Here is a 25,758-nt window from a genome sequence, read left to right as displayed (position 1 = left end):
CATCCATCCATCCATCACCCATCCATCATCTATCCATCATCCATCACCCATCCATCATCCATCCATCATCTATCCATCATCCATCACCCATCCATCATCTATCCATCTATCCATCACCCATCCATCATCTATCCATCATTCATCCATCATTCATCCATCATCCATCCATCTACCCATCATTCATTCATCCATCCATCCATCTATCACCCATCCATCATCTATCCATCATCCATCCATCATTCATCATCCATCCATCCATCCATCCATCCATCTATCCATCAACCATCCATCATCTATCCATCATCCATCACCCATCCATCATCCATCTATCATCCATCCATCATCTATTCATCATCCATCACCCATCCATCATCTATCCATCTATCCATCACCCATCCATCATCTATCCATCATCCATCCATCATTCATCCATCTACCCATCATTCATCCATCCATCATCCATCATCCATCCATCATCCATCCATCATCTATCCATCATCCATCACCCATCCATCATCTATCCATCTATCCATCACCCATCTATCATCTATCCATCATCCACCATCCATCCATCATCCATCCATCCATCATCCATCATTCATCCATCCATCCATCTATCCATCACCCATCCATCATCTATCCATCATCCATCATCCATCCATCATCCATCCATCCATCATCCATCCATCCATCATCTATCCATCATCCATCCATCATTCATCCATCTACCCATCATTCATCCATCCATCCGTCTATCCATCACCCATCCATCATCTATCCATCATCCATCACCCATCCATCATCTATCCATCATCCATCATCCATCATCCATCCATCACCCATCCATCATCTATCCATCATCCATCACCCATCCATCATCCATCCATCATCCATCCATCATTCATCCAAGCATGCATTCACCTATCATTTACTCATCTATCTGTTCTCTCATTCATTCACAAACTTCCTCCTTGAACACCTCCATGGCAGGTTCTCTAATCTGAGAACACAGTGGTGAACAAGCCAGAATGACTTTGACCACCCTGCAGCCATTGAATTAGTGTGACATGGACAGAGAAATCACAGACTGACAATTGGATGATATATAGGCAGTGGGGGAAGTTTGGAGAAGTACTGTCCTCAGTGACAGAGCAACCCCCACATTTGGAAGGTAGTTACAATCCCTATACTTATAATTCCTACAATTATATCATCTAGGTATCTGCACACATATACACACACCATACACATCACATACACTTTTACCACACACATCACACCACATACCTATACCATACATATCACACCATACACCTATAGCACATATCATACACATACACTTATACCACTTACATCCCACACACATTTATATCACATGCATTATACACGCATACACTCTACACACACACACACACACACACACACACACACACTTATACCATACACATCACACCACATACATCACATACACACTTATACCACACACATCTCTCTCTCTCTCTCTCTCTCTCTCTCTCTCTCTCTCACACACACACACACATACACACACACACACACACACACGTACACACTTTAACATATCACACACACACACACACCTTGCTCATCCCTGCCCACACTTCATTCTCCCTGCTTGTGCTTTTCTGTCTATGGTCCTAACCCACACCAACATTACATAGTCTTTCAGTCACTAAAGTATGAACAAATTGACTATATTTTCATTTGGCTTTTGGTTTCAGCCCCACTGCTTTAGAATAATGGCCCAAGCCATTAAGCTAACAGTTTGATTTACAAGCTCCTGTGCTCTGGACGCTGGGATCAGCCTCCTCCTTCTGTGGAAGACTAACCCTGCCTTGGGTCTCCTGGGCCTCTGGCTCCTTAACTAGAGCTGGAGATCGGGGGAAATGCATCTGCAGTCAGCCAAGCAGGGCCACCCGGAGAAGCAGCCGATTAGGAGAAGCAGCTGCATGTAAGAAAAGGATTTTCTCTGCCACCTTTAAGCTCTTGTACAAATCATAGCTGGCTGCAAAGTTAACTCTCTGTTAAACCCCAGAGGTCTCCAACCCAGTCCTCCCTGCGGCCTCCACCTTTGCAAAGAACTTAACACAAAGAAGGACCACTCTCTGACAGCGGATGTTCAACCCCAGCATCTCATTTCCTAGATCCAAGCAGGAAGGACAGAGGCCAGATCTGCTGCCCCTCCCTGAGCTTACACTGTTCCACTCAAGGTGGAGCAAGAGACATCTGATGTCACCTAGAAGGGCACTGAGTGCAGGGAGGGAATGACATGTCACAGGAGGAATCAGGAGAATGGAGAGAGTGACTTAGAAGTCTGGTCCCACTGCTGGACCTTCCTACAAACAGCTACCCTATTATAAACAGATCCTAATAGGAATGCTGCCTGGGAGGGAACAGGAGCAGTGACTTTACATAATTTGGCACCTCCTGGGGTTTCCTGCCCAGGGGGTGATGTTGGATGTTCAAATGCCTGGAAGTCACACACAGACAGCCAGAGCAGAGGACATACAGACAGGAAAGGAAGGACAGAGGACAGGGTACTGGACATGTACCTGGAACAGCAGAGATGTTTGGGGTCTACGTATGTCTGCTACTATGAGTCTGGAGAAAATGACATCAAGACCTGGCTGGACCTGGCATCCTAAAGGCTTTGTCCTGCCACTGGAGAACCCAGCCCTCTGGATGCTGCCAGCTCCTGGGGGTTTTCAACCTAATCCAGAAGGATCTCCTCCCCTACTGAGTTTGAAAATATGCTGAAAACCAGAAGCTGGGTATGGTAGTGCACACCTTTAGACCCAGAACTTAGGAGGCAGAAACAGGTGAATCTCTGTGAGTCCAAGGCCACTGGTCTACACAGTGAATTCCAGGACAGCCAGAGAGCTACACAGTGAGACCCTGTCTCAGGGAGGTGAGAGGAGAGGCCAACCAGAAAATACAGATAGCTTATTTACCATTGTTAATATATGTTTCCTTTCCCTTCCTTTCTCTTCTCCTTTCTTTTTTCTTGAGACAGGGACTCATGCATCTCAGGCTGGCCTCAAACCCACTCTGTAGCCAAGGTTGGCCTCAAATGCTTATTGTTAGTTAAGGGTGTGCTGTGTGGTTCTGTCTGTATGTGTGAGCATAGGTACCTGTGGAGACTAAAGACATCAGACACCCTGTAGCAGGCATGAGCCAGATACAGATATTGAGAACTCAACTCAGACTTTCTACAAGAGCAGCAAAGTGTTCTTAACTGCTGAGCTGTCTTGCTAGCTTCTGGCCTGGACCTCTGAATCCTCCTACCTTGGTCTCCTGGGCCCTAGGATTATAGGCTTGCTTCACTATAGCTTTATGCAGTGCTGGGTCTTGAACCCATGCCTTCATTTGTGCCAGGCAAGCTAAGCTTCCTCTCCAACCCAGGTACAGCTCTCTAACCTCCAAATGGGGAATGAGGGTGATCTCGAGTTTCTCTGCATCTTCTTTTAGTTCATCTACAAGAGACTAAATGTTTCCTAAGCTAAGTTGGGCCCTATGGACTGAGGGGGGGGGGGAACTTCCACTGGGGAGTGCTCAGGAGAGGTGCTGTTAGGTTTGAGAACCACTTTGTGGTAATAGTAGTAGCAGCCACTCTGCCTTGAATGCCGGAGCCAGGTGCCAGATACCAAGTCATGAACATAACCTTTCTGAAATGTCTTCCTCCATGTCCTGCTTGTCACCTCCTGACACCCAGCACCAAAGTGGCTGGTGAAATGGTCACTGATGCTGTCTGCTACCCATGGTGGGTTCTAGCAGGTGAATGTCATTCCATGATCAGGTAGGATAGTGCTGGCACTGTGGATAAGAGATGAGGTGCATGCAGTCGTCACCAGAGCAAGCGTACCTTCATGACTTTCTATAGAGAATATGTGTCTGCAGGGCATCAGAGAACAGCCTGTGGAGAAGGGTAAGGAACACTGTGGCTGCCTCCCTTCCTCTACTCAAAGGCATCCTGGGAAATGGTGTTTTAGAGCAACGCAAGCAGTCATGGGTGGTTTAACCACAGACTTGTGGATGGAGGTGAGCCGGGGGGTAGAGCGGGGATGATGGAGAAGATGGGTGCAGTGATGTGACCTCGGCCCACCCATGCCTCATGCCAGCCTGGGTACCTCTGTGAACCGTTCCATTTCATGGCACTCTCTCAGCGACCAAGTTTCATGAGAGAGTCCCCTGCCTTGGTGATGGGGAACCCAGGGCTCAGAGGCTCACGGTCACATGCTAGGTTAATAGCCAGGAAGGTGCCCAGCAGAGATGTGGACTTTGACTGGCAGCCTCTGGTCAGGCTCTGTAAGAGCGGATTGAGGCCTGGAGGCCTGAAGCTGAGGTCAGGGGTCAGCAGTGCTAACTGCGGGGCCTGGGGAGGGGAAAGGAGGAGACAGAAAGGCAGTCAGCAGCAAGGCTTTGATGGGTGTCCAGAGGGTCGTGGCCAGCTTCGGCTGATTTAAGCCCTTGCTGTAAACTTCCTACTGCCCTCAAAGCCATTAGACTTTGAGAAAGCCTCTGACATCTTTTAAATTGCAGTTTGGCCCTGAGGCCAAAGAAGAAAGAGACTCGGGATGCTGTGCTACAAGGGGGAAGCAGACACAATTGTGGTAAATGGCTCAAATTTGCCGGCTGAGAAGCACCAAGCTGGCTCTTGCAGTGAGCACACCCATTAGGAGGAAGCACTTGGCCAGTGCCCGGCCTGAGAGCAGGCAAGCAGCACCACAATGTCTGGTCTACGTTAGCTGTTAGTATCTTCTCCCATGAGCAAGATACTCTCCAGCATAGACCTGGCCGTCAAATAAAGATCTAGGATCTGATCCGGCAGATGTGGGAAAACCTCCAGACTTAGACTTTTGGCAAGCAGTTACTGCAGCACCCTGGGTCAAGGTCAACACCTCTGCTTGGTAGTTTGGGCTATGTATTTAATGGGGCAGGTGGGTGATCGTCCATAAGTGTGCTATGCAGCAAGCCAGGCCCTTCAAGGGAAACCAGACCTGCTGGCAACAGGCTCTAAGGACCAGTCTGCTATCACAGAATACCCCAGGCTGGACCCACCTGCTCAGGGCTGCTATGACACAACAGCCCAGGCTGGGCAGCCTTAGCAGATGTGGCTGTCTGGTGTTAGAGGCTAGAAATTCAGTCTGCAGTACAGGCAGGTTCTGATGAGCACGCCTTGCTGTGCCCAATATGAAGAATGTGGTGGGGAAGGGATAGAGAGAGTTGGGGCGGTCCTTAGATGACCACCTGTGTTATCATTGACGCTCCTGTTCTAGACCTCATCTGATCCTAATCCCCTCCTGAGGTCCTGCCTCCAATACCGCCTGGCTGGTGCTTTCACTGTGACTTGAAGGGACCCATCAGTCCTTGGCAACTTCTTTCTCAAGTTGAGTGCAAATCTGTCTCCTCCTGCCTCCCACCTCCTGGTTATATTTCTGGCTTCTGAAGCCCCCCCAAATCCCCGGCTTCCCCTTGAACATGACAGCTTTGCAAATTTCCCAAGGCAGTTACTTTTCCACAGCTGCCAGGTTCTTGGGAGCTCTTGGGGGCAGAGCTCTGAGTGTGGAAGGGAGAGCCCTGCCTTGTAACAATAGGGACCCACCCAGACTGTGGCCTCTGGCCCTCAGCAATGTCTTCTCTACCTTTCACCCCTGTCATGATTTGTCAGTCTGAACGTTCTTCTGCACATTTTCGAACAAAGCTATGGCTGAAGATGTTCAACAGATGCCCCCGACTCACTCCCTGGGAGGGGGGGCTCAGGAGAGGCACTGCTGGATTTGTGAACCACTTTGTAGTAGCAACCACTCTACCTTGGATGCCAGGGCCAGGTGCCAGATACCAAGTCATGAAGCTAACAATGACCCCACAGGATGGATGGACCATGTGACTCTGACTTTGTATGTGAGAAACTAAGGTTCCTGGTCACACAGCTGACAAGTGATGGGGCAAGGTTAGAAGCCAGCTCCATCTGCCTCATCACCTACATTCCTACCCACAATATGCTATCTGTCCAGTTGTGGAAAGTGCGATTGATGTGAAGCTGTGTGCTCCTTTGTGTCGCACATACTAGACCCCAAACAAGAGTTAGAAAGTGTTCAGTCAGGGGCACCAGAACATCTGAGTTTCACTCCAGGCTGGATCTGCTTTATGCAACCCTGGACCTTTAAATCACATGGAAGGAGAAAATGAAATACCTTCTTGCACTTAGAATTTAAGTTGAGCAAAGCAGGTGGATTTCTAAGGGCTCTGTTGTTTCACTTCAGGTTCCTAATCCATCCATCCATCCATCCATCCATCCATCCATCTATCCATCCATCCATCCATCCATCCATCCATCCATCCATCCATCCAATGTGTCCATGCATAAATGACCCCCTGCATTCATTCACCCATCCATTCATATATCCACCCACCCATCCACCTACCCACCCATCCACCTATCCATCCATGCATGAACCCTGGTGTCCACCCATCCATTCATACACTCATCCATCTTTCCATCCATATATACATCCCATGTATTCCGTGTATCTGTGGATCCATCTGTCATCCATCCTTTTGTTTCTATAGCAAATATTCATTAAATGTCTACTGACACATTTAATGGTAGACATTTCCCCAAGAACACTGTCCAGAAAAAGGCGTTGACATTCTTCCTATCTAGATGACTTGACATGGTTAGTATCACTGACCATGGGAAAGTTCTATTCTTCTTAAGACAGTAGAAGAATGTGTTCCTGATCATTATTCCACTATGAGACAGAGCGACATCAAGCCCCACACCCACGGACTGAGACGCCAATCATCTGGCTGCCCTAGCAGTATTGCAGGAGCTGCTCAACAGCCTATATGAATACTCAATTAGGTGCAGGGAGGCACCATATGAGCGGGACAGCAAAGGACTTAATTTACAATCGAGCACAAAATCAAAGACTCTGTCAACCGAGGAACTGTGTGCTCAGATAACCACCTGAGAAAGAACTACCCAGGAAATTTCCAGAGAAAGTAATTAAGGAATCCCCATTGACCAAATTCAGCAGCAAAATTTGGAGCTCTGGAGTTTGAAGCTCATCCGGGATCCAGTGTCTCCTCCCATTTGATCCTTCATCAAATGAGCTGTAGTGTCTGGGAAGGGATCGGCTCGGAGCCTCCCTGGCTCTCCTCAGCATACTTCCGCAGCACTGCATGTGCCTGCATGCGTTGTCTTGTCAGAGAAGCTGTAGTAACAAACGAGACTGCACTTTGTAAGGCAGAGTGATATTAATGCACCTCTGCTCTTCAAGATCTGCTGAGAGCCACTTGGTAGTTATCAAGTACCTGTGGTGTGCATGGTTCTGAGAGTCAACACACGGCACCCATGGGCCCTGACTGGGTGACTTCAGGGTGACTCTACTCACAAATCCTATCCTGACCAATGCTCTGGGTGCCTGTATATGCCTTCATTAGTCAGAGAAGCCAACAGGTGCTTAAGCAGTATTTCTGTGAGTGGCTGTTTACAAGGAGCATGGAGGACTGTTGACCACATGTCCTTAGCATGCCACGATCTCTCCCAAGGGGATGTTGCTGAGATAGCCCAAGTACCTGGGACTGTCCCTTTTACAGAGAGTCCTCAGAAAGGTCACTTTCAGGATATCTCCTCTCCTAATTTTTCTAGATAAGCAAGCATGACCTTCTACATTCTGATATTCTGAAGGGGTGGGCAAGCTACAGCTGAGCTTGGGATACCCACTGGGTTATCCCACTGCTTGTTGGTTGGCTAACCACCCTGTGGCTGGAGGCCGGGAGACACTTCTCCTAAAAGAATAGAGCCAAAGGACACCCATCATGCAGTCTCTAAAAAGGGGGATTCCCCCCTTCTCAGCTGCTCAGTTTCTCACTGGGTTTATTGACAGGCCCATAGAAAGGAGATCTCCCTGCTGCTGTGAAGTTCCGTCTGTCTCCCATTCACTCCTTTCTCAGACAGTTTTTGAAAGACGAAAAGTCTGCGAGAACACACACACACACACACACACACACACACACACATCATGTTGGCTCCTGGGCCTGGCCCGACTCTCTGAGGGAGAAGGGGCACAACCAGGGTGAGGCATTTGCTGAGCCTCCTCACCTGGTCCCACAGTGCACCACCTCCAATTAAATCAAAACGGTTTGTTTTTAATGGTCTTTTACGCTGACAAGTGGGCGATCATTTTGGGCCCACGAGCTGTCAGGGAGCTGAGGCAAATCCTCCGTTGATAATGCCCAATGCTTCCAATTAGGAGCTGCGGCCGATCCTGGCGCGCTAACGATTCCCCAGTCGCCCCCCAGGCCCCTTTGGCGCTGGCTGTTTCTTCTGCCTCCTCCACCGCAAATTACTGACACAAAACGGAAGGCCCCTCGTCTCCTCCGCCACGCCAGGCCCGGGCCCTGTTGGGTTTAATGAGCCGATGGAAGTTTCGTGGCTCCGGCGCTAAATTCTTTTCTTGTTTGACAGCTGCTCGGCTAAGGCGAGTGTTGACCTTATAAAAGATTTAGTGTCTCTCATTATTTTCTGTCAAGCTTCACAGTGATGGGTGGGTGGATATCATTTGCATCCCAGGGCGTGTGTGCAAGCATGTGTGCTTGTGTGTGTGTGTGTGTGTGTGTGTGCATGCATGTGTTACATGAGGGGCTTGAGGTGGAGACATAGGGAACAGAAAAGGGGTCTCTCTGTGACACACACACACGCCCCAACATGGCATCTTCCAGTGTGACATTCTTCCTGGGCTGAGACGTTTCAAAGAGCAGAAAGGGTTCAAGATGAGGCATGGTTCTGGGGTTACAGTCTGTGGAGGGAGGGGAACCGTGGTGGAGACTAAGGAGAAAGATGGTCTGGGACAGATGCTGGGTGGAAGGACCACACTGAGGCTCAGGATGGATGTTAGCTGCAGGAGAGACCTCCCCAGGGGAACTCAGTGCTCACAGGAATATGGCCACAGCTTTTCCACCCCTGCGCCAAAGCCTGTTCGAGATTGTGACAGTTTTAAAGACAGATCCGTTTTCTAAAATGGCTCACCTAAAGCAGGGGATGGTGCCATGTATGTTTGGTACCAGCACGAGGGAGGCCGAGGTAGGCAGATCTTTGAGTTTAAGGCCAGCCTGGTCTACAGAGTGAGTTCCAGGACAGCCAAGGCTACTCCTTCTCTAAAACAAACAAAATAAAACCAAGCAAAAAATGGGGGGCTCGTTTAAGCTAACTATGGAAGCCTGCTTTCCTCCTGACTCCATTCTGGACCCATACCACACAGGACTGTTCTGTGACTAACAAGGCTTGGGCACGCCACCTTCATGCCTTTGCAGGCCCTGCTCGGAACAATTCTGATCTTCACCGCCATGGCGAGATGAGTCCCCCACCACACCACACTGACTGAAGTAGGCCTGGTGACCTGAAGTTACCTAAGGGGGGAAGGTATATGCATCTGTCCGACTTTGTTACCTCGGGAAATGGCTTTGAGGGGGTCACTAAAATAAACCTCTTAAGTAGTTGTATTCCTAAATTCTTTCTCTCAGTGTCCCATCAAGATGATTCTTTATTCAAAAGGAAATGAAATATAACTCACTAAAAAAAACCCAAAAAAAAACAAAAAACCAAAACCAAAAGGCCAGATGAGCTGGGTTTCAAGTATTCTCACTTCTTGGCTTTTTAGCTAAGATTAAAGTATAAGAATGTTTCTGCTTCAAATACTATGTCAAGATAATGAAAAGAAAGTAGGGTTTGTGGTGCATACCCTGACTCCAGCACAGAGATCAGAGGTTCAAGGTTACCCTTAGCTATGTGATGAGAGTCGGGCTAAAGGATCATGTCTTATCTGAGACTTGCATGCACCTGTGGGTATGTGAGGTACTCTGGTAGCGACAATAAAAAGATAAATGCCCCAAATTCAACATGAGCAAACACTGTGAAGATGCCATCCAGACTGCCAGTCAGCACACAAGATGCCCAGCGTCACTGGCCACCAGGGAAATGAGAGCCAAAGCCTCAGGGGCCACCTTGGCACCCATAAACATGGCTACAGTGAGAGAGGCAATATCAGTGTTGGCAAGACTGGGAAGAAACCAGAGTGCCCGCCTGTGTGTTGATGGAGGAAATAAACGCCCCACCCCACTTTTGCAAAAAACACATTGGTAATTTGCTATAAGCCTAAACAGTCCCACAGGGCACAACAGTTTTGTTCTTACCATGCACAACCAAGAGGTGCAAACATACAGTCACACAGAACTTCCTAACAGCATCCATGAACATGCATGTATGCATACATACATACATACATACATACATACATACATACATGGCTCAAGCATCCATCGGTTAATACACAAGAAAATACAGTCTGCCTGTGTAAGCAAGTATGGCTCAGTCCTAAGAAACGGGGTCTGTCCATCACCCCAGGCAGACTTTGAGAACATCACGCCAAGGGATAGGCACCATCACCAAGAACCACAAGTGTCTAAACTAAAAACTGTGCCAATCCACAGGGACAGGGAGTGGATAGAAACTGTAGAGGCTAGACGGTGACTTGTTATTGGACCAGATGACTCTCTGCGGATGGGCTGAGATGGAGGCAATGGCCTGTAACCTATCAACTTGCCCAGATAGTTGATGTTTGCATTTAGGCTAAGGAAAGAGTCAGGTCCCCACCCCCACCCCGTGTGTGTGTGTGTGTGTGTGTGTGTGTATGTGTGTGTGTGTGCACACACACGCAAGTGTGCAAGCGTGCATGTCAGTGAGGGGCTATGCACACACGTATGCGAGTGCCTGCAGAGAGCAGAGGATGATGGCTTGGGTGTTTTCTTCAGGCGCTGCCCAGCTTCCTTTTCTTTTGTACTTTCTTTCCCTTCTAAGGCAGCATCTCTCATTGGCCTAGAACTCAGTATTGTCTAGATTTGCTGGTCAGAAAGCCCCAGGGATATTCCTGTCTGGCTTCCCCATTGCTGGCATTATAAGAGCGTGTGCCACACCTGGCTTTAAAAACAAGATCAAAACCATGGTTCCAGGGAGTGAACTGCAGCCTGCACTATCTTCCAGGTCCTTCAAATCTCTTGAACAAATGAACAAGCAGCTCCTGTGGGTGTGAGGAGCAGTTACTGTGCAGAAGCTGTCCGGTGGAGGCCAGCGCAGGCTGCTGGCTGACCTCTGATAGTAAGAATCTGGTGTGCCCTCAGATCTGACTTACAGTATGGCTCCTGTGGCTAGAGGGTCAGCTTGGCCTGCCCTGGAGGTCTGTGGGAAGTCCAGCCACACACCCCACTGTGCTACTGAAGCTGCTGTAATATTATCCACTTCGGCCAGCAACAGTGATTGGCTTTATTGTGGAATTTTGTTTTCAACTGTGGCAGACTGCCACAGCCACGCCTACGGCATGATGGAGAGAGGCTGGCAGATTCTCACGTGTTCGTGTGACACATGTGTGCACGCAGATGTGAAAGCAGAGGTGGTGGAGGTCAAGATGGGGGCTTTCCTCCGCCACCTCTCATCCTTTCCCTTTGTTTCCCAACTCTGCTCTCCTAAAATTATTCATTTCTTATTGTGTGTGTGCACGTGCATGTGTGATGATCATGTGTGGGTTTGAGGGCCATGATGCAACCGTGGAGGTCAGAGGACACTTGGTGGACTCAGTCTCGCCTTCCTCTGTGTCGGGGATTGAAGTCATTCTCCCTGCAGAGACATCTCTTGCTGCCCTGCACCTTATAGAGGGGGCATCTCTCTGAACCTGGAGCTCAGTGATTGGCCAAATAACCTGGCCAATGACACCAGGGATCTACCTGTCTCTGCCTCCTCAGTGTGGGATTCCAGGTGAGTGTTGCCACACCCAACTTTTATGTGGGTACTGGGGATGGACATCAAGTCTCATGGCTACAGGCACTGACTATACTGTCTCTGTGGCCCCAGGGTCTCATTTTCAGAGGCACAAATGCCCATGATTTCTCCTGGCCTGGTGAGTCCGGTAGACACAGACCTGGTTTTCTCTCCAGGTTTGCAAAGAGTCTTTGTCTCTCTGCTCTTCAGTCCCCTCTCTTGTCGGGTGAGGGTGGTCCCTCCCCCAACCCCTTTCCCACCGTGAGTCAGGACCGGTGTGGCTCTGAGCTGAACAGAACCCTTGTGGGGAGTCAGGAAGTTTGCCTGCACAGTTGTCGGATGTTCTTTGAAGCCCCAGCATGTGTCAGCAGGGAGGGTCGGATTCTGTGTCCTTGCTCTGTCTATTTTTGGAGCCAGTAGCAGAATAACAATTTAGGGGACCAGATGTCTCAGGAGAGATTGGTCTTCTCATTAATTACTTAAACCACAACCTGCTACATCAGAGGGGAGGCTCCAGCCTGTTCACCAAAGAGGTCTTACCCAGACTAGTGTTCTGCTGGGGCCTCTGACCTCCAGCTGCCCCGAACTTGACAGAAATCACTGGCCTGGGAATGATCCATAATTCCTCGTGCCTCTCATTAGAGCAGACAGCCCCCAATCTTTACAGCAGGGTCTCTCTCCCAGTCACCTGCGCACTTGTCATTTGAGAAACTCAACTAAACCTCAGTGGTTGTCACCCCCACCCCCTCCCGAGCTCTTTGACGGATTTTCTTTTTCTTTTTTCCTACTCCAGCTATTTTTTTCCTTCAAACCTCTCTTCACCTTAGCAGGCTTCAGACTCTGGAAAGCTGGGTGTCCCGTTGGAGACCACGTGTGGTTAGGGAGAAGAACCAAGGGTCAGAGGGCCCAGCAACGGGTATGCGTCAGAGGCTGGGGATCTCGTGAGCTTGGTGGAAAAGCTGCTTGACCTGGGCACATGCACGGTCTTGGGTTTGAGGTCTCCTGGCCATTGCCAGCCTGGGAGGAGCATGCATTTCACCACCTTGTTTCAACTCTGGCACAGTTATCTGACTCCATTTGGGGGCTCATGGCCAATTCTGGCTGCCCTGGTCCCTGGAGGAACCCCACTATGGCATCCTAAACTCCCCATCTGTGGCAGAGGCTGAAGCTGAAGAAATGTGAAAAGTGCAAAGAGGAGGAGAAAGCCAGATGCTATCTCCCGTGACCTTGAGCAGGTGCACCCAGGCCGGCCAATCAGCCACAGGCCATATGCACTTGGCTGATACTTCATGGCCTTATATGTCCTTTGTCTTTCATATAAAGGAGGTATACAAGTGGGGCTGGAGAGATGGCTCACAGCCTTTAAGAGCACTTCTAGAAGACCTGGGTTCAATTCCCAGCACCCACATAGTGACTCACAACTCCAGTTCCAGAGATCTGACACCTTCTTCTGGCCTTTGCCAGCTCTGTATGCGCACATGACACACAGACATACATGCACGCAAACCAAACCAAACGCCATATATATAAAATAAAAATAAATAAATTAAAATGGCATCCTGCCTGTGTTCTAGTCTGTAGGCGTTTTCTGTGATTATCTCCATATGACATCATGACTTTGAAGTGTCTACATGTTGATTCAGATAGATCTACAGTAGTGCAGTTCTGTAGAGTGTGCATGGGTCAGGATGAGCTGAAAACTTGGCTTTTGTTGTTGTTCACTGGGATTTAAAGAGCTGTACGGGGTGAAGGCTACCGCGGTTGATGGGCCTCTCTGGAGTGTCTACTGCCTCAGTCTACCAGGCTCCAAGGAGATGGATTCTGGATTCCAGTGTTCATTCCATGTTACCATGTTCCATATACCTCATATATAACTCTTAGTGGACACTCTGAAAAGTCTCTCTAGGTTCCCATGCACTGTGAAACTACTGGCAGAAAGTATGTGGCTGTGTGCGTGCGTGCTTATGTGCAAGTGTGTGTGTGCATGTCTGTGTGCATGTGCTGTAAAAAATAAATAAATAATTATGCTTTCTTTCCCGGCTCCTACTCCTGGGATGACGACTCCGAGACTAATTATTAATAAACACCTTGGCCACAAGCCTTGGCTTATTCCCTGGTTAGCTCATAACTTATTTAACCCAAACTATTCTGTGTCTTCCACTAGGTTAGTTACCTTTCCTTCAGTCCTGGCCTGCTTCTTCCTTTGCTTCTCCCTCAGGGTCTCCTCCCCCCATCGCTCCCTGCTGCTCCTTTTATTCTCTCCCCATTTCCCAGAATCCTTTCTTTTCCTGCCAGTATCCTACCTCCTGTTTCCTGCCTCATCTTATTGGCCATCAGCTTTTTTTTTCTTTTTATTGACAGGTGATGCTTATAAGAGGTTCTCTCTGGGGAGGGGGTGAGCCGGGTGTGCGGAGGCGCACACTCCCCTGTGTCTATATGTGTACCTGTATGGAGGGAGCCCTGAGATCAACTTATGTTGCTTTTTACCTTATTTTGAGTCTGTCTCTCATTGGACCCAGTGCCCACCATTTCGGCTAAACTGACTAGCCAATGAGTGCCCAGGATCTGCTGTCTCCTTTGCCTCATGCTGGAATCGTAGGCACTTACCATTGACCCTGGCTTTTGTGTGGCTGTTGGGCATGTGGTCTTCGTGCCTGGGCAGCAAACACTTTACTGACTGAGCTGTCTGGCCAGCCTCTCATTTTTGTTAGATGAGGTTTCACTAGATAGCACAGGCTGGTCTCAAACACTTCTCTGCTTCCCAATTCCTGGGATGACCGGTACTCCTCACTGCAACCAACCAGCCAACAGGCCTGTGTCTAATCTCAGACATTGTCATCATGGCTGATCTGATGGGCCTGAGGTGGTGTGTGCCCCTTTCTCCATCTCTTTCAGATCCCACGCGCCTGTGTCTGTTGGCCATGGAGACCTCCACTGTGGCAGCATCCGCTCATGTCTTCCACTCATGCGTCCATCATCACGGGCGTATTCCTTCCCCTGGTTAACTCCACTTCATCTTTGTGGCTCTGCATCCAAGTCTCTTCCACAAGACTCTTCTCAATCTGCGTTTCTGTAACACATACTCTCTCACAGAATAAACATGGCCCAAGGGGGAAATGTTTTAAATGAGGCATGATTTGAGGCGTGACACCTGGATTTGCCTAGGAAAGTACAGTCAGGAGGATCAGACATCCAATGTTATCCTCAGCTATAATGAGAGTTCAAGGCTAGCCTGGGCTAGAGATTGAGGGGAGGGGCAGCGTTAAAAAAGAATGACTGGCATGGGGGGGTGCAATTATAGTCTCAAAAACATTTTGAAAAAGGGAATGGTAAAAATAGTCAATATTTGCAAGAGGAGCTAACAGAGACTTTAGAGGGAAAGAGGTACTGATGTTGATGGGGCGCCCAGAATAGACAAACCTTCAAACGCAAGGGTAGTTGACCAAGCAGGCGACTGTGGGAGCTAAGGAAAGGACAACAGTGAGCTGCCGGGGCAGGAAGAATAAAACAGTGATGCCAAGAGCAAGGAAATGGAACCGTCAACCGCACAGGAAGGCAGGTTCCCAGAGCGAAGCCTGTTGTTCCCCAGAGCTGTTAGAAGGGAATGGGTGCTTGTGGGTCCATGGAGGCAGGGCATGGTGGGGGCCAGGGGCCAGGGGCCAGGGGCCAGGGGCCAGGCTGGCTCTGGCCTAGTTCTTTTGCTCACCGAAGACTCGGAGATTGCTTTCTGCTCCTGGGATGGGCATTCCTTACCTGTGGTATGTTGCATTCACAAAGTCTCTGCCAGCCCCAAACTTCTGAGATTCTTTTATTCAGTCCAGCTGCAGGGAACAAAGGACCTGCCCCATGAGGGGATGGTGACCCCTAGGCACACTGGGGATAAATCTGTCCTGGCATCTGCCCTCAGCTCCCAGCTTGGGCCATGCTTGCTTTCGTTTTCTCTAATGTGCCCAAATTCCTCCCACTGCCGACCTTAGGTTAATCCCTTCTGTCTGGGACTTTTCTCTTCTCCCTTCCCTTGGGCAGTTTCTCATCCTCGCTGGAGATTCTGCCTATCCCCATAAAGTTAGATTCTCCCGACCTGGATCTCATTGAGCAGCTCTGGTATAAACTGTAATTCAGCAGTTGTGTGCTTAGCAACAGTGCTCCTAGGCAGTGTGGGCAGGGATTGTCCTGCCTTCCTCTGTGGTGTCTCTAAGGCACTGTGGAGCAGACTCTCAGGTCCATCTTCGAAAAATGTTTAGATTCCTGCAGTGCCCCGCCTTTAAGCAGGGCCACACCTTTGTTGACTAGGGGTAGGGTTACTGGTTTGGAGTCTTCCCTGGACTGTTAGCAAGCCGCTATGCGTGTGCCTCTTATTTACCTGCATTGACCTCAGAGTGGCTCAGAGCTCCACTCAGCAAAGCTGTCTCCTGCCAAAGCCATTACAGATTCTTTGCTCCAGGCGGAGACAGACTGCGGATGGCTTAATTTAGAAGCATCTCAGAAGGAATTCCCTACTCCACGGGGTCTCCTGGCCATGACCACGCAGGGGGACTCAGGCTGATGCTTATCAGGGTCTTCCAGGGTGGCAAGTGGCTCCGCTGAAAGGGGAACTATTGCAGAAGACAGGAGCTTAACCCTAAAGCCTAGCTTGATCCTCTTGCCGCTGTCCCCCAGTGCTAGGATTCACAGGACTGTGCCACCAAGCTTTGTGGGTGCACTATTAGGGGGACCCCAGGACTTCATGTATGATAGACAAACACTCTAGTAGCTGATCCACACCTCCAGTCACCCCTCTCTTTCCAGAGGCCTACTTCCTTGAGTTGGCTTCCAGGTGAGTCCACAGGCTGGCCAGTAAGCAGATCTGTAGACCCTCACCTCTCAGGGGACTCCAAGCCCAGGAGGAGTGCATTCCCTCCTAGCTCTGCTGACACTATTTCACTCCAGAGCCTATCTTCCCTCCCAGGTCCAGGTCCACCTTCACTGACCACCTGAGGCCACATGAATTACATCCTTTTTAATCGGCCCACTTGTCTCTGTACTGGGTCTGTCCTGTTTAACCTCATCTCCAGGACCAGGCCTCATGCTGAAAGAAGACCTGGTGCTACACGTGCACACCTGCCCCAGCTCCCACTGGGAGTGAGTCCAGCACAGAGGCTGACCTACAGTGCTGTGCTCGTGGCTTGCCCCAGAGTTAGCCTGGTGCTGCTGAGAGCAGAGCAGCTAAGGGATGTCCATGCAGTCTCTGAAAAGGACTTCCCACAGCCCAAACACCCAGTCAGTAAGTAAGCCCGTGACAAATGGAGAATTACTGATAACAGGTAAGAAATGTGAGCTGAGCTGGCCATGGTGGCTCACACCAAGCCAGCACTTGGAGGCAGAGGCAGGCAGATCTCTATGAGTTTGAGGGCAGCCTCGTCTACATAGTGAGTTCTAGGACAGCCAGGGCTATGTAGAGAGAACCTGTTTCAAAAAAACTAAAACAAAACAACAATAACTACGAGATATGAGTTTAACTATCACAGTAACCAGTTGGTGCTTAATATATGTATTCCTGATGGATAGATTGATACACGTTTCTGCTTCGGTAGGATTGTTTGGTAAATGGAGTGTGCAAAATGAATGTGCCTTTGGGTGGGTGAGTTTGTGTGTCAACATCTGGGGCCCTGTCTCCTTAGTGCTCACCTTGATTTTTTATTTTATGTATATAAGTATTTTGCCTACATGTATATAAGTGTGCCACAGCCAGCAAAGGACACTTGGATCTCCTGGAATTGGAGTTACAGTTGGTTATGGACTGTCAAGTGGTGATAGGAAACAAACCCACGGCCCTCTACCAGGGCTGCAGGTGCCTACCCTTAAGTGCGGGGCCACCCCTCCAGCATCTGCTCGCTGGAATTTTTCAGACGCATCTCACACTGGGACCCAGGCCTCACCAAGTAGGCTAAACTGTCAGCTCCAGATCCTGTCTCTTTCTCTCTAGCCCTGGGATTATAGACATGTATGTCTATAATGGCTTGTATGTAGGTGCTGCAGATCAAACTCAGATCTTTATACTTGCAAGGCAAACGCTTTACCGACTGTGGAGTTTCAGTTCTATGGTATGATTAAATACCCTGACAAAACCAATTTTTTTTTGTTTGTTTTTGGTTTTTGGATTTGGTTTTTTCGAGACAGGGTTTCTCTGTGTAGCCATGGCTGTCCTGGAACTCACTCTGTAGACCAGGCTGACCTCGAACTCAGAAATTCGCCTGCCTCTGCCTCCCAGAGTGCTGGGATTACAGGCGTGCACCACCACCTGGTTGATAAAACCAATTTTAAGGGAGAAATAACTTTAGCTCACAGCTCCATCACTGCAGAGAAACTGAGGCAGGAACTTGAAGCAGCTGGTCACATCCACAGTCAAGAGGGGCGAGAGAATGAGAACATGCGTGTTAGAGCTCTGCTCACTCTCTCACTTACACAGTTCAGGATCCCCTGCCTAAGGAATGGTTCTGCCCACGGTGGCCTGGGGCTTCCCACATCAAGTAATCTCCCATAGACATGCCTCCAGACCAAACTGATTTAGACAATCCCTTATGAGACTCTCTCTTCCCAAGTGATTTCATGATTATGTCAAGTTGACAATCAAAAGTAACCACTACACCAATTGTGCTTTCTCCTCAGGCTCCACAAAAGAGCATTTCTACCAGTGTTTCTCTTGTAGTATGTGAGTCAGCTCAACAGTTCAATGAGGCTTCCATCTCCTGTAGGTCTGCCTTGAGGCCCCCATAACAAATCACCCTAAGTGTGGGGGTTAAACAATAGAAACAGTTCTGGAGAGCAGAAATCTAAAGCTAAGGTATGAGCTCCTCCCGAAGGTTTTGGGGAGGATCCATCCTGCCTGCTCTAGGCTCTGGTGGGTCCTGGCATTTCTGGGCCAAGGTCCAGCCCTTCAGTCTTTCATGGCCTCCTCTGTGTCTTCTGTCACTTAGAAAAATGCCAGGGACAGGGAAATGACGGTTGGTAAAGATATTTGCCTCGGACCTCCAAAACACATGTGTAAAGCCGGGTAGTGGTAAGGTAAGAGGCAGAGACAGGTGGATCTCCTGGAAGCTGGAGTCACAGGAGATTGTTCTTGGAAAAAGGAAAATTATTTTTCAGTGATGTTATAACAACATAGAAGGCTATTTTGCGTAGTGTTAAACATTTTGTAAAACTGTGCCTTTTCTGACTGTAGACACTAAGGAGTCAAGCACTTATGTTTTAAAAGGCAGACTCTACTGACCACCAGCCACAGGGACAGAACTCCTCCGATCATGCCTTCTGGAGACTGGGAGACCTAACGTTGAGTCACTGGATGACCCCCCAGCGGGGTGCCCAAGGCCCAGCTGTCTTTTGGGAGCAAAGGGTTTCTCTGCTATCTTTTTCCCTCTGTGTGGACATCCCGGAACCCAGCTCTGAGGACAGGTTTCCTCCAGAATTAGGCACAGAGCTAGAGATTTCTTCTCCTTTCTCTCTAAAATAGAGATATTTTATCCTCTTTGCTGGGTTCTTTCTCTTGCTTTTTGCTACACGAAGTTGTGAGCTGTTGCCGAGAACACGGCTCAGTTAATAAACTTCCTGTTGCCGCATTTGTATTCCAGAGTCACTGTACGGGAGCTGGTTGTAGTGGCGCCTGTCTATCACCCTAGTCCTGGCCAGGGGAGGCTTCAAAGGCAGGAAGGCCCCTGGGGTAGCTATTGTGTGAGCTCTAGGTTCAGTGGGAGGCCTTTTCACACAAGTAAAGGTTTGGAGAAATGCCTCAGGCAGCTAAGAAAGCTTGCTGTTCTTTAAGAGGACCCAAGTTCAGTTCCCAGCAACACACAACCACCTGTAACTCCAGATCCAGGGGCTCTGAGAAGCTCTTCTGGATTCTGTAAGTGCTAGCCCATATGTCTTACACGTGTTCACACATGTAGAGGCTGCTAACCCAGACATACCTACAAGGCTGACACTAGTCTGGGTTCTTGATGAGGGCCTCATGTCTGAGGCCCTGAAGCCATCAGTGCTCCTGACAATACAAAACTGTGTCAGTCAGTCCTCTACCTCAGCCACCCCATCGCATCTTGAACTTAAGCTAGAACTGAGCTGGGTTGGAAGGCATGCCCTCTCTTTGCCTAGGAATGCTCTTCACATCCTTTCAACAGCTCTCCCCAAGTCTCTCCTCCAGGCCCCTCCTGTGGACCCACCAAGCCTTGAGTTCAGGCTGTTATCATCAAATATACCTATCTTCCCTGACTGTATAGAAGTACCCTGGAAGTTGTTGGGAGACATTTGCTCTCCTGAAGGGCCCTTCCAGAAGGGTAGGTCTTCCTGGCTCAATGTTACATCTGTGTCTGACCCAGAGCTGTGTTCAGTTGGTGTGATTGAATGACAGAGGGAGAGAACAGACAGAAGTTATCCGTGGTCAGCTAGAGCCTACATCTTCCTGCCCTTATGGTATCCCAAAGAAAAATGCTAGCATGCTAGCCAGGCGGTTGTGGCGCACGCCTTTAATCCCAGCACTTGGGAGGCAGAGGCAGGCGGATTTTTGAGTTTGAGGCCAGCCTGGTTTATAGAGTGAGTTCCAGGACAGCCAGGGCTACACAGAGAAACCCTGTCTTATAAAAAAAAAAAGGGTGGGGGGAACCAGAAAAATGCTGATGCACAGAGTCTCCAAACCTCTGGAATGAACCAGCCCAGGGGCAGCAGGAGAAGAGACAGGTTCTCAACTTGCCACTGTTTCTGGGGAGGGAAGGAACAAGCTGAGCAACTGAGGCACAACAGCTTGCCTTAAAGCTTTAGATTTTTTTTGGTTTGGATTTGGTTTTTTTCGAGACAGGGTTTCTCTGTATAGCCCTGGCTGTCCTGGAACTCACTCTGTAGACCAGGCTGGCCTTGAACTCAGAAATCTGCCTGCCTCTGACTCGCAGAGTGCTGGGATTACAGGCGTGCGCCACCACTGCCCGGCAAAGCTTTAGATTTTAAATTTATATTTTTATATGTATGAGTGTTTTGCCTGCCTGTGTATCGTGTGTGTGCCTGGTATCCATGAAGGCCAGAAGGATCCCCTGAGGCTGGAGATGCACATGGTTGTGAGCTAACATGGGGGTGCTAGGAGCTAAACTCAGGTCCTCTGCAAAAGCAGCTGATGCTCTTAACTAATGAGCCATCTCTGCAGCACCCTTTTCAAAAAATTTGCACTTTGCCTGGCAGGGGATGAGCCCAGGGTCTCACCCAAGCCAACACCCTCTCCCTGAGCCACACACCAGTGTCCTATGATAGTCCTAACTGAAGAAGTTGTCACTTCTTGAGTTTGTCTCCTTCCCATGTTTTATTTTGTTTTGCTTTGAGATTGGATTTCATGTAGCCCAGGCTGGCTTTACATTTGCTATGTAGCTGAGGATGATCTTGAATTTCTGATTTTTCTGCCGCATGCCTAGCACTCCGCATGCCTTCTGTGTGATAGTTTTCTGCATTGTAATGCAGCATATCCCTGAACCGTGGCTCCGGCAGTTTTGAGTGTCATGTTGTCCCCACAGGAGGGGAGAAATTAGATTGCTGTCTTGGGAGAAAGAATATACCCCCCTCTCTGTGTGTTTGCGCGCGCGCGTGTGTGTGTGTGTGTGTGTGTGTGTGTGTGTGTGCATGCTCACACACTCAGCTTTGACAGCAAATATCTTTACTTCCTGAGCCATCTTTTGGGGTTTTAATGGTAGAATATTGCCATGTGAAGGTTACCAGGTCCCACTGAATTTCACCTGCACTCACTGCTGGGTGATGCCCTTCAGACATATATCTTTCTCAGCAACAAGCTGAAAAGAACCTATGGTAGCCACTGTCCATGCTGCCTCCGCCCTGGCTCCTCCCGGCCAGAGCCAGAGCTGGCACCTTTCTGCCTGCCCCACCCACACAGGAGCACAGGCAGAGCCTCAGTTGACTGAGCCTCCATCAGCGTCCTTTCCCTCTGTCCGCAGGTCGCTCCCCATCTCGCTACGTTCCCTACTGAGGCTGATCGCCAGAGAGCTCTCCAAGCCCACAAGGAGGAGCATGCTGTGCGCCAGGGCACTCTGCGGATGGGCAACTACACCCACCCCTAGCTCTCCCCTCAGGAGGAGCCTCCGAGATGACCAGAAAAAAAAACCCCAAGAACATTATTTTTCTCCCCCAAACTCCAGAAACACAGTCTTACATTTTCACACAGCCCTTCGCCACAGGGACCTACTTATTTTCTTTATAAGAACCCCGATTCCCTTCACCCTTTTGTTACACAACACCAGTCTTGTCTTTCCCCCAGTTTCCCTCTGCCTAGAAACCACTGTCCTTCTCAAAATTCTCTTCCTCCTCTTCCTCCTCTTCCTCCTCTCCTTCTCCCTTCCTCTCTTCTTCCTTTTCTCTTCCCGTGTTCACCCCCCTCCTCCTTCTCCAGGAGATCCACTCTGCCTCTTTGCAAGTCTTACTTTACATGATAAGCCAAAATATACAAGGCAGTTCTTTAAAAAGGCCAGGCTAAGAGTCACTTTCACGGCCCTGCCTACGCCTGTGTATTTCCTGCAGAAAGTGTAGCACCAGCAGGCTTTGAAAGCACTCATTCTTTATTCCAAACATGAGTTTTAATTGCCCTTCTGGGGTTGACTGGGGTCTCGACACAGCAGGATTCTCTCTCTGGGACCCTTGACAGCAGGAAGAACCCACGGTTCATTACTCAGGGCCAGACCCCGCCCTCAGTGCTGTGGCCCTGTCAATCAGACAGACCAGCATGAACTTCTTAAGACTACCTGGATGTGGCTCATTCCTCCAAAGGAGAACGCCTTGTGTTGGGCAGGTGGCTGGGGGGAGTCCAGCTGTGAGATATCTCTAGTACCTTGAATCACATTTTTCTCCAGTGTCTTTGGCTTCTCTTCACAAATTACAAAGGGATTTATTTTAAATATAAATATAAACGATGACTTGCCCTCTTCTCCTTGTGTCTTTATTTGAAAGCACACTGTGATGGGGATAAACTAATGGAGATGTGGATGTTGCTATACAGAGCCTTTCGAGGTATGCCAGCCTCAACATCATGTCCACAAAGCCCTTCGCCAGGCCAGTTTTCACGGCTCCAAGAGCTTGTCTTAGTCACTGTGCTGTTGCTGTGAAGAGACACCGTGACCACAGCGGCTCTTATAAAGGAATGCATTTCACTGGGGCTGGCTGACACTTTCGGAGGTTCAGTCTATGATCTCCACTGCAGGAAGCATGGTGACGTGCAGGCAGGTATGGCGCTGGAGAAGGAGCTGAGGGTTCTACACCTGGATCCACAGGCAGCAGGAAGAGAGACACTGGGCCTGACTTGAGCACTTGACTCCCCCAAACCCACCCCCAGTGACACACTTCCTCCACAAAGGCCACAATTCTTAATCCCCGTCAAACCGTGCCACTCCCTATTGACGAAGCTTTCAAACATCTGACCTGCAACCATTGCTATTCAAACCAGCACAGAGCGCCAAGCAACTTAAGGTTCTCAGGCCTCACCTGTGCCTCTGTGACATCTGGATAGGGAGCCTGGCACTTATTTATTTCTAATCAACCTCCCATACAATCCACAGAGCTGCAGGTTCTCCCAAACCTGCTTCCTCCTCAGTCTTCCAAGGTCATAAGTGACACCATGCACCCAACTGCTAAAGCTCAAACCTTCCCTTGCTCAGGCCCCTTGATCTGTCCCATCTAACCCACCACAAGACCTGGGGGAGGCTGCCGGGCAGTGGTGGATCATGCCTGTAATACCAGCCCTTGGGAGGCAGAGGCAGGTAGATTTCTGAGCCTGGTCTACAGAGTGAGTTCCAGGACAGCCAGGGCTACACGGAGAAACCCTATCTCGAAAAACAAAAACAAACAAAAAGATCTGGGGGAAGGAGGTAGTTCAGTTGGTAAGAGTGCTTGCCCAGCGTGCACAAAGCCCCAGGTTCCATTCCCAGCATGGTATAAACCTAGTACAGAGGCATAACCTATAACCCCAGCTCTTAGAGGCACGAGGGCCAAGGGAACATAGTAGTAACCTTGGGTTGTGTGGGATGGTCTTAGAACGAGAAAAGAAAATGTGGGCATAGTGGTACACGGGCGTTAATCCCAGCACTCAGGAGATACAGATCTCAGTGAGTTCCAGGCCAGCCTGGTCTACAGAGTGAGTTCCAGGACAGCCAGGGATATATAGTGAAGCCCCTTTTTCAAACCAAACCAAACCAAACCAAAAAATGTGTGACTTGCCAGGATCCCATCAATGCTGTCTGCAAAGCAGAACCCAGCAGCCCCGCCTGTCTAGCTCTGCTCCCTGCGTCTGAGTTGCATCCCAGCTCCTTACAAGCCTTGCTCTAGAGCAGGCTTTCAAAGTCGGTGGCTTCTGAAGGAAGAGGCCAAGGTCCAGCAGGTGAGGTCCCCAGGCCCAGCGCAGAGTCACTTCCTCCCGGAGCCCTGAGTTACCTCCCGTCTCCTCGTCCCCTCTAGGCACGCTCACTTCTGCCTCAGGCTTAAAGTCTGTTTTCTCCTCTGCCTGCTGCACTGGAGGTCACACTGTCACCTGACTCTTCCTTGTCTTTCAGATCTTACCTGAGTCCCTCCTCTACCAGCCCCAGGGAAATTCACACCAGCCCCTGTGAATTCTCTGCAGCACATGACCCCACTCCAGTTTCTTCACCGCTTTGCTGTCTGTCTTCCCTCCAAAGGGGACCCTACTCCTGCCATCAGGGATCTCAGACCTCAGAGCCAAATCCCAGGGGTCATGGGCTGGCCACCTGGAAGGTGTTCAGGCTGTCCGCATAGTACCCACTATTGGAGAGCCCCTGGGCCTGGCTGTTGCTGAAACACCTATCTGAATAGGTAAATACATCTCATGCACACCTATACACACATATAAGCAGTACATGTACATGCACATATATATTCACATGCAACACACACATACTCTCTCTCTCTCTCTCTCTCTCTCTCTCTCTCTCTCTCTCACACACACACACACACACACACACACACACACACACACACCTATGGTGTAGCCCATTAGCAGCCACACACTGTCCCCCTTGGGAACCTGGCTCAGTGAGGCTGTGATGAACCCTACACCCCCTATGGCCTTGAACCCTGTTCTCATTCCCAGAGAGGGGATTCAGCCACAGAGCTAGCAAATCAGGTCACTGTGGCTGAGAGTGTGGAGCCAGCCTGATCTGGAACAGATGTCTTAACCTCTGAGCCTGGGTGTGAGACAGGATCCCGATGCACCATGCACCGAGTTGGCAGGGCCTGGAAGATAGCATTCGTGTGATAAACTTCACAGACAGGAGTTTTGGTTTTTTTGTGCTAAACCACATTTGGGTGAGTGAGATGTTAGTCCCATGCTCAAAGAGACTAATAGGGAAAGGAAAAGATATTTGGGATTGAGCCATCTTTTAGCAAGAGGATTGGCTGTATTGAGAGCCAGAGAATTTTCCAAAGCACCCCTCACCCCAAGAAAAAGTCCTGGGCTTTGAATTACCAAGGATGGGGTTAGTCTTCCTTTGGCGGTGAGAGTAGCTCAACACAGTCTCCAGTACCTGGCTGTGGCAGTGTCTGGACTCTGAAGTGTCTTCTTTGTCCAGCTTTTGGTTGTCCTAGGCCAGTTGTGGTGCCCGTGACAAATCCCCCGCCCCCCACCAGGTCATGCTCCAGCTCAGGCCGGATCTCAGTGATGGCAGTGTAGACCCTCAGCTCCTTGTCCTACAGCGCCACCCTCTGGAGAGCCAGAGGCAGAGCGTGGAGATTCCTGGCCCTGCAGCTTGAGTCTTCTAAGCTCATCAATTATTTGAGCCTACACAAAGCCGTACATCTGGGCCTGGTCTAATTTCACTGCCTCAAGTATCCTGTCACATTAGCCCAAGCCCTGCCCCCACTTGAGCCTGTCTTGTGGTTTGGATCCGCTGCCTGCCGCTGTT

The 25,758-nt window shown here is 49.5% G+C and overlaps 1 protein-coding gene across 1 annotated transcript in view; it reads left to right on the top strand.

Moving 5' to 3' along the window:
* The window catches only part of Cfap77 (cilia and flagella associated protein 77), a 117,840-nt gene extending 95,076 nt beyond the window's left edge, over positions 1-22,764 (top strand). The window contains exon 6 of the mRNA XM_052181992.1: positions 21,793-22,764. Coding sequence (XP_052037952.1) covers positions 21,793-21,915 — 123 coding nt within the window. The 3' untranslated portion in view covers positions 21,916-22,764. The remainder of the gene's footprint in view (positions 1-21,792) is intronic.
* The last annotated feature ends 2,994 nt before the right edge of the window (positions 22,765-25,758 follow it).

This window comes from Apodemus sylvaticus, chromosome 5, assembly GCF_947179515.1.
Source record: "Apodemus sylvaticus chromosome 5, mApoSyl1.1, whole genome shotgun sequence".
Lineage (NCBI taxonomy): Eukaryota > Metazoa > Chordata > Mammalia > Rodentia > Muridae > Apodemus > Apodemus sylvaticus.
Note: the sequence above shows the minus strand (reverse complement) of the source record. Positions and strands in the feature narration are given on the sequence as shown.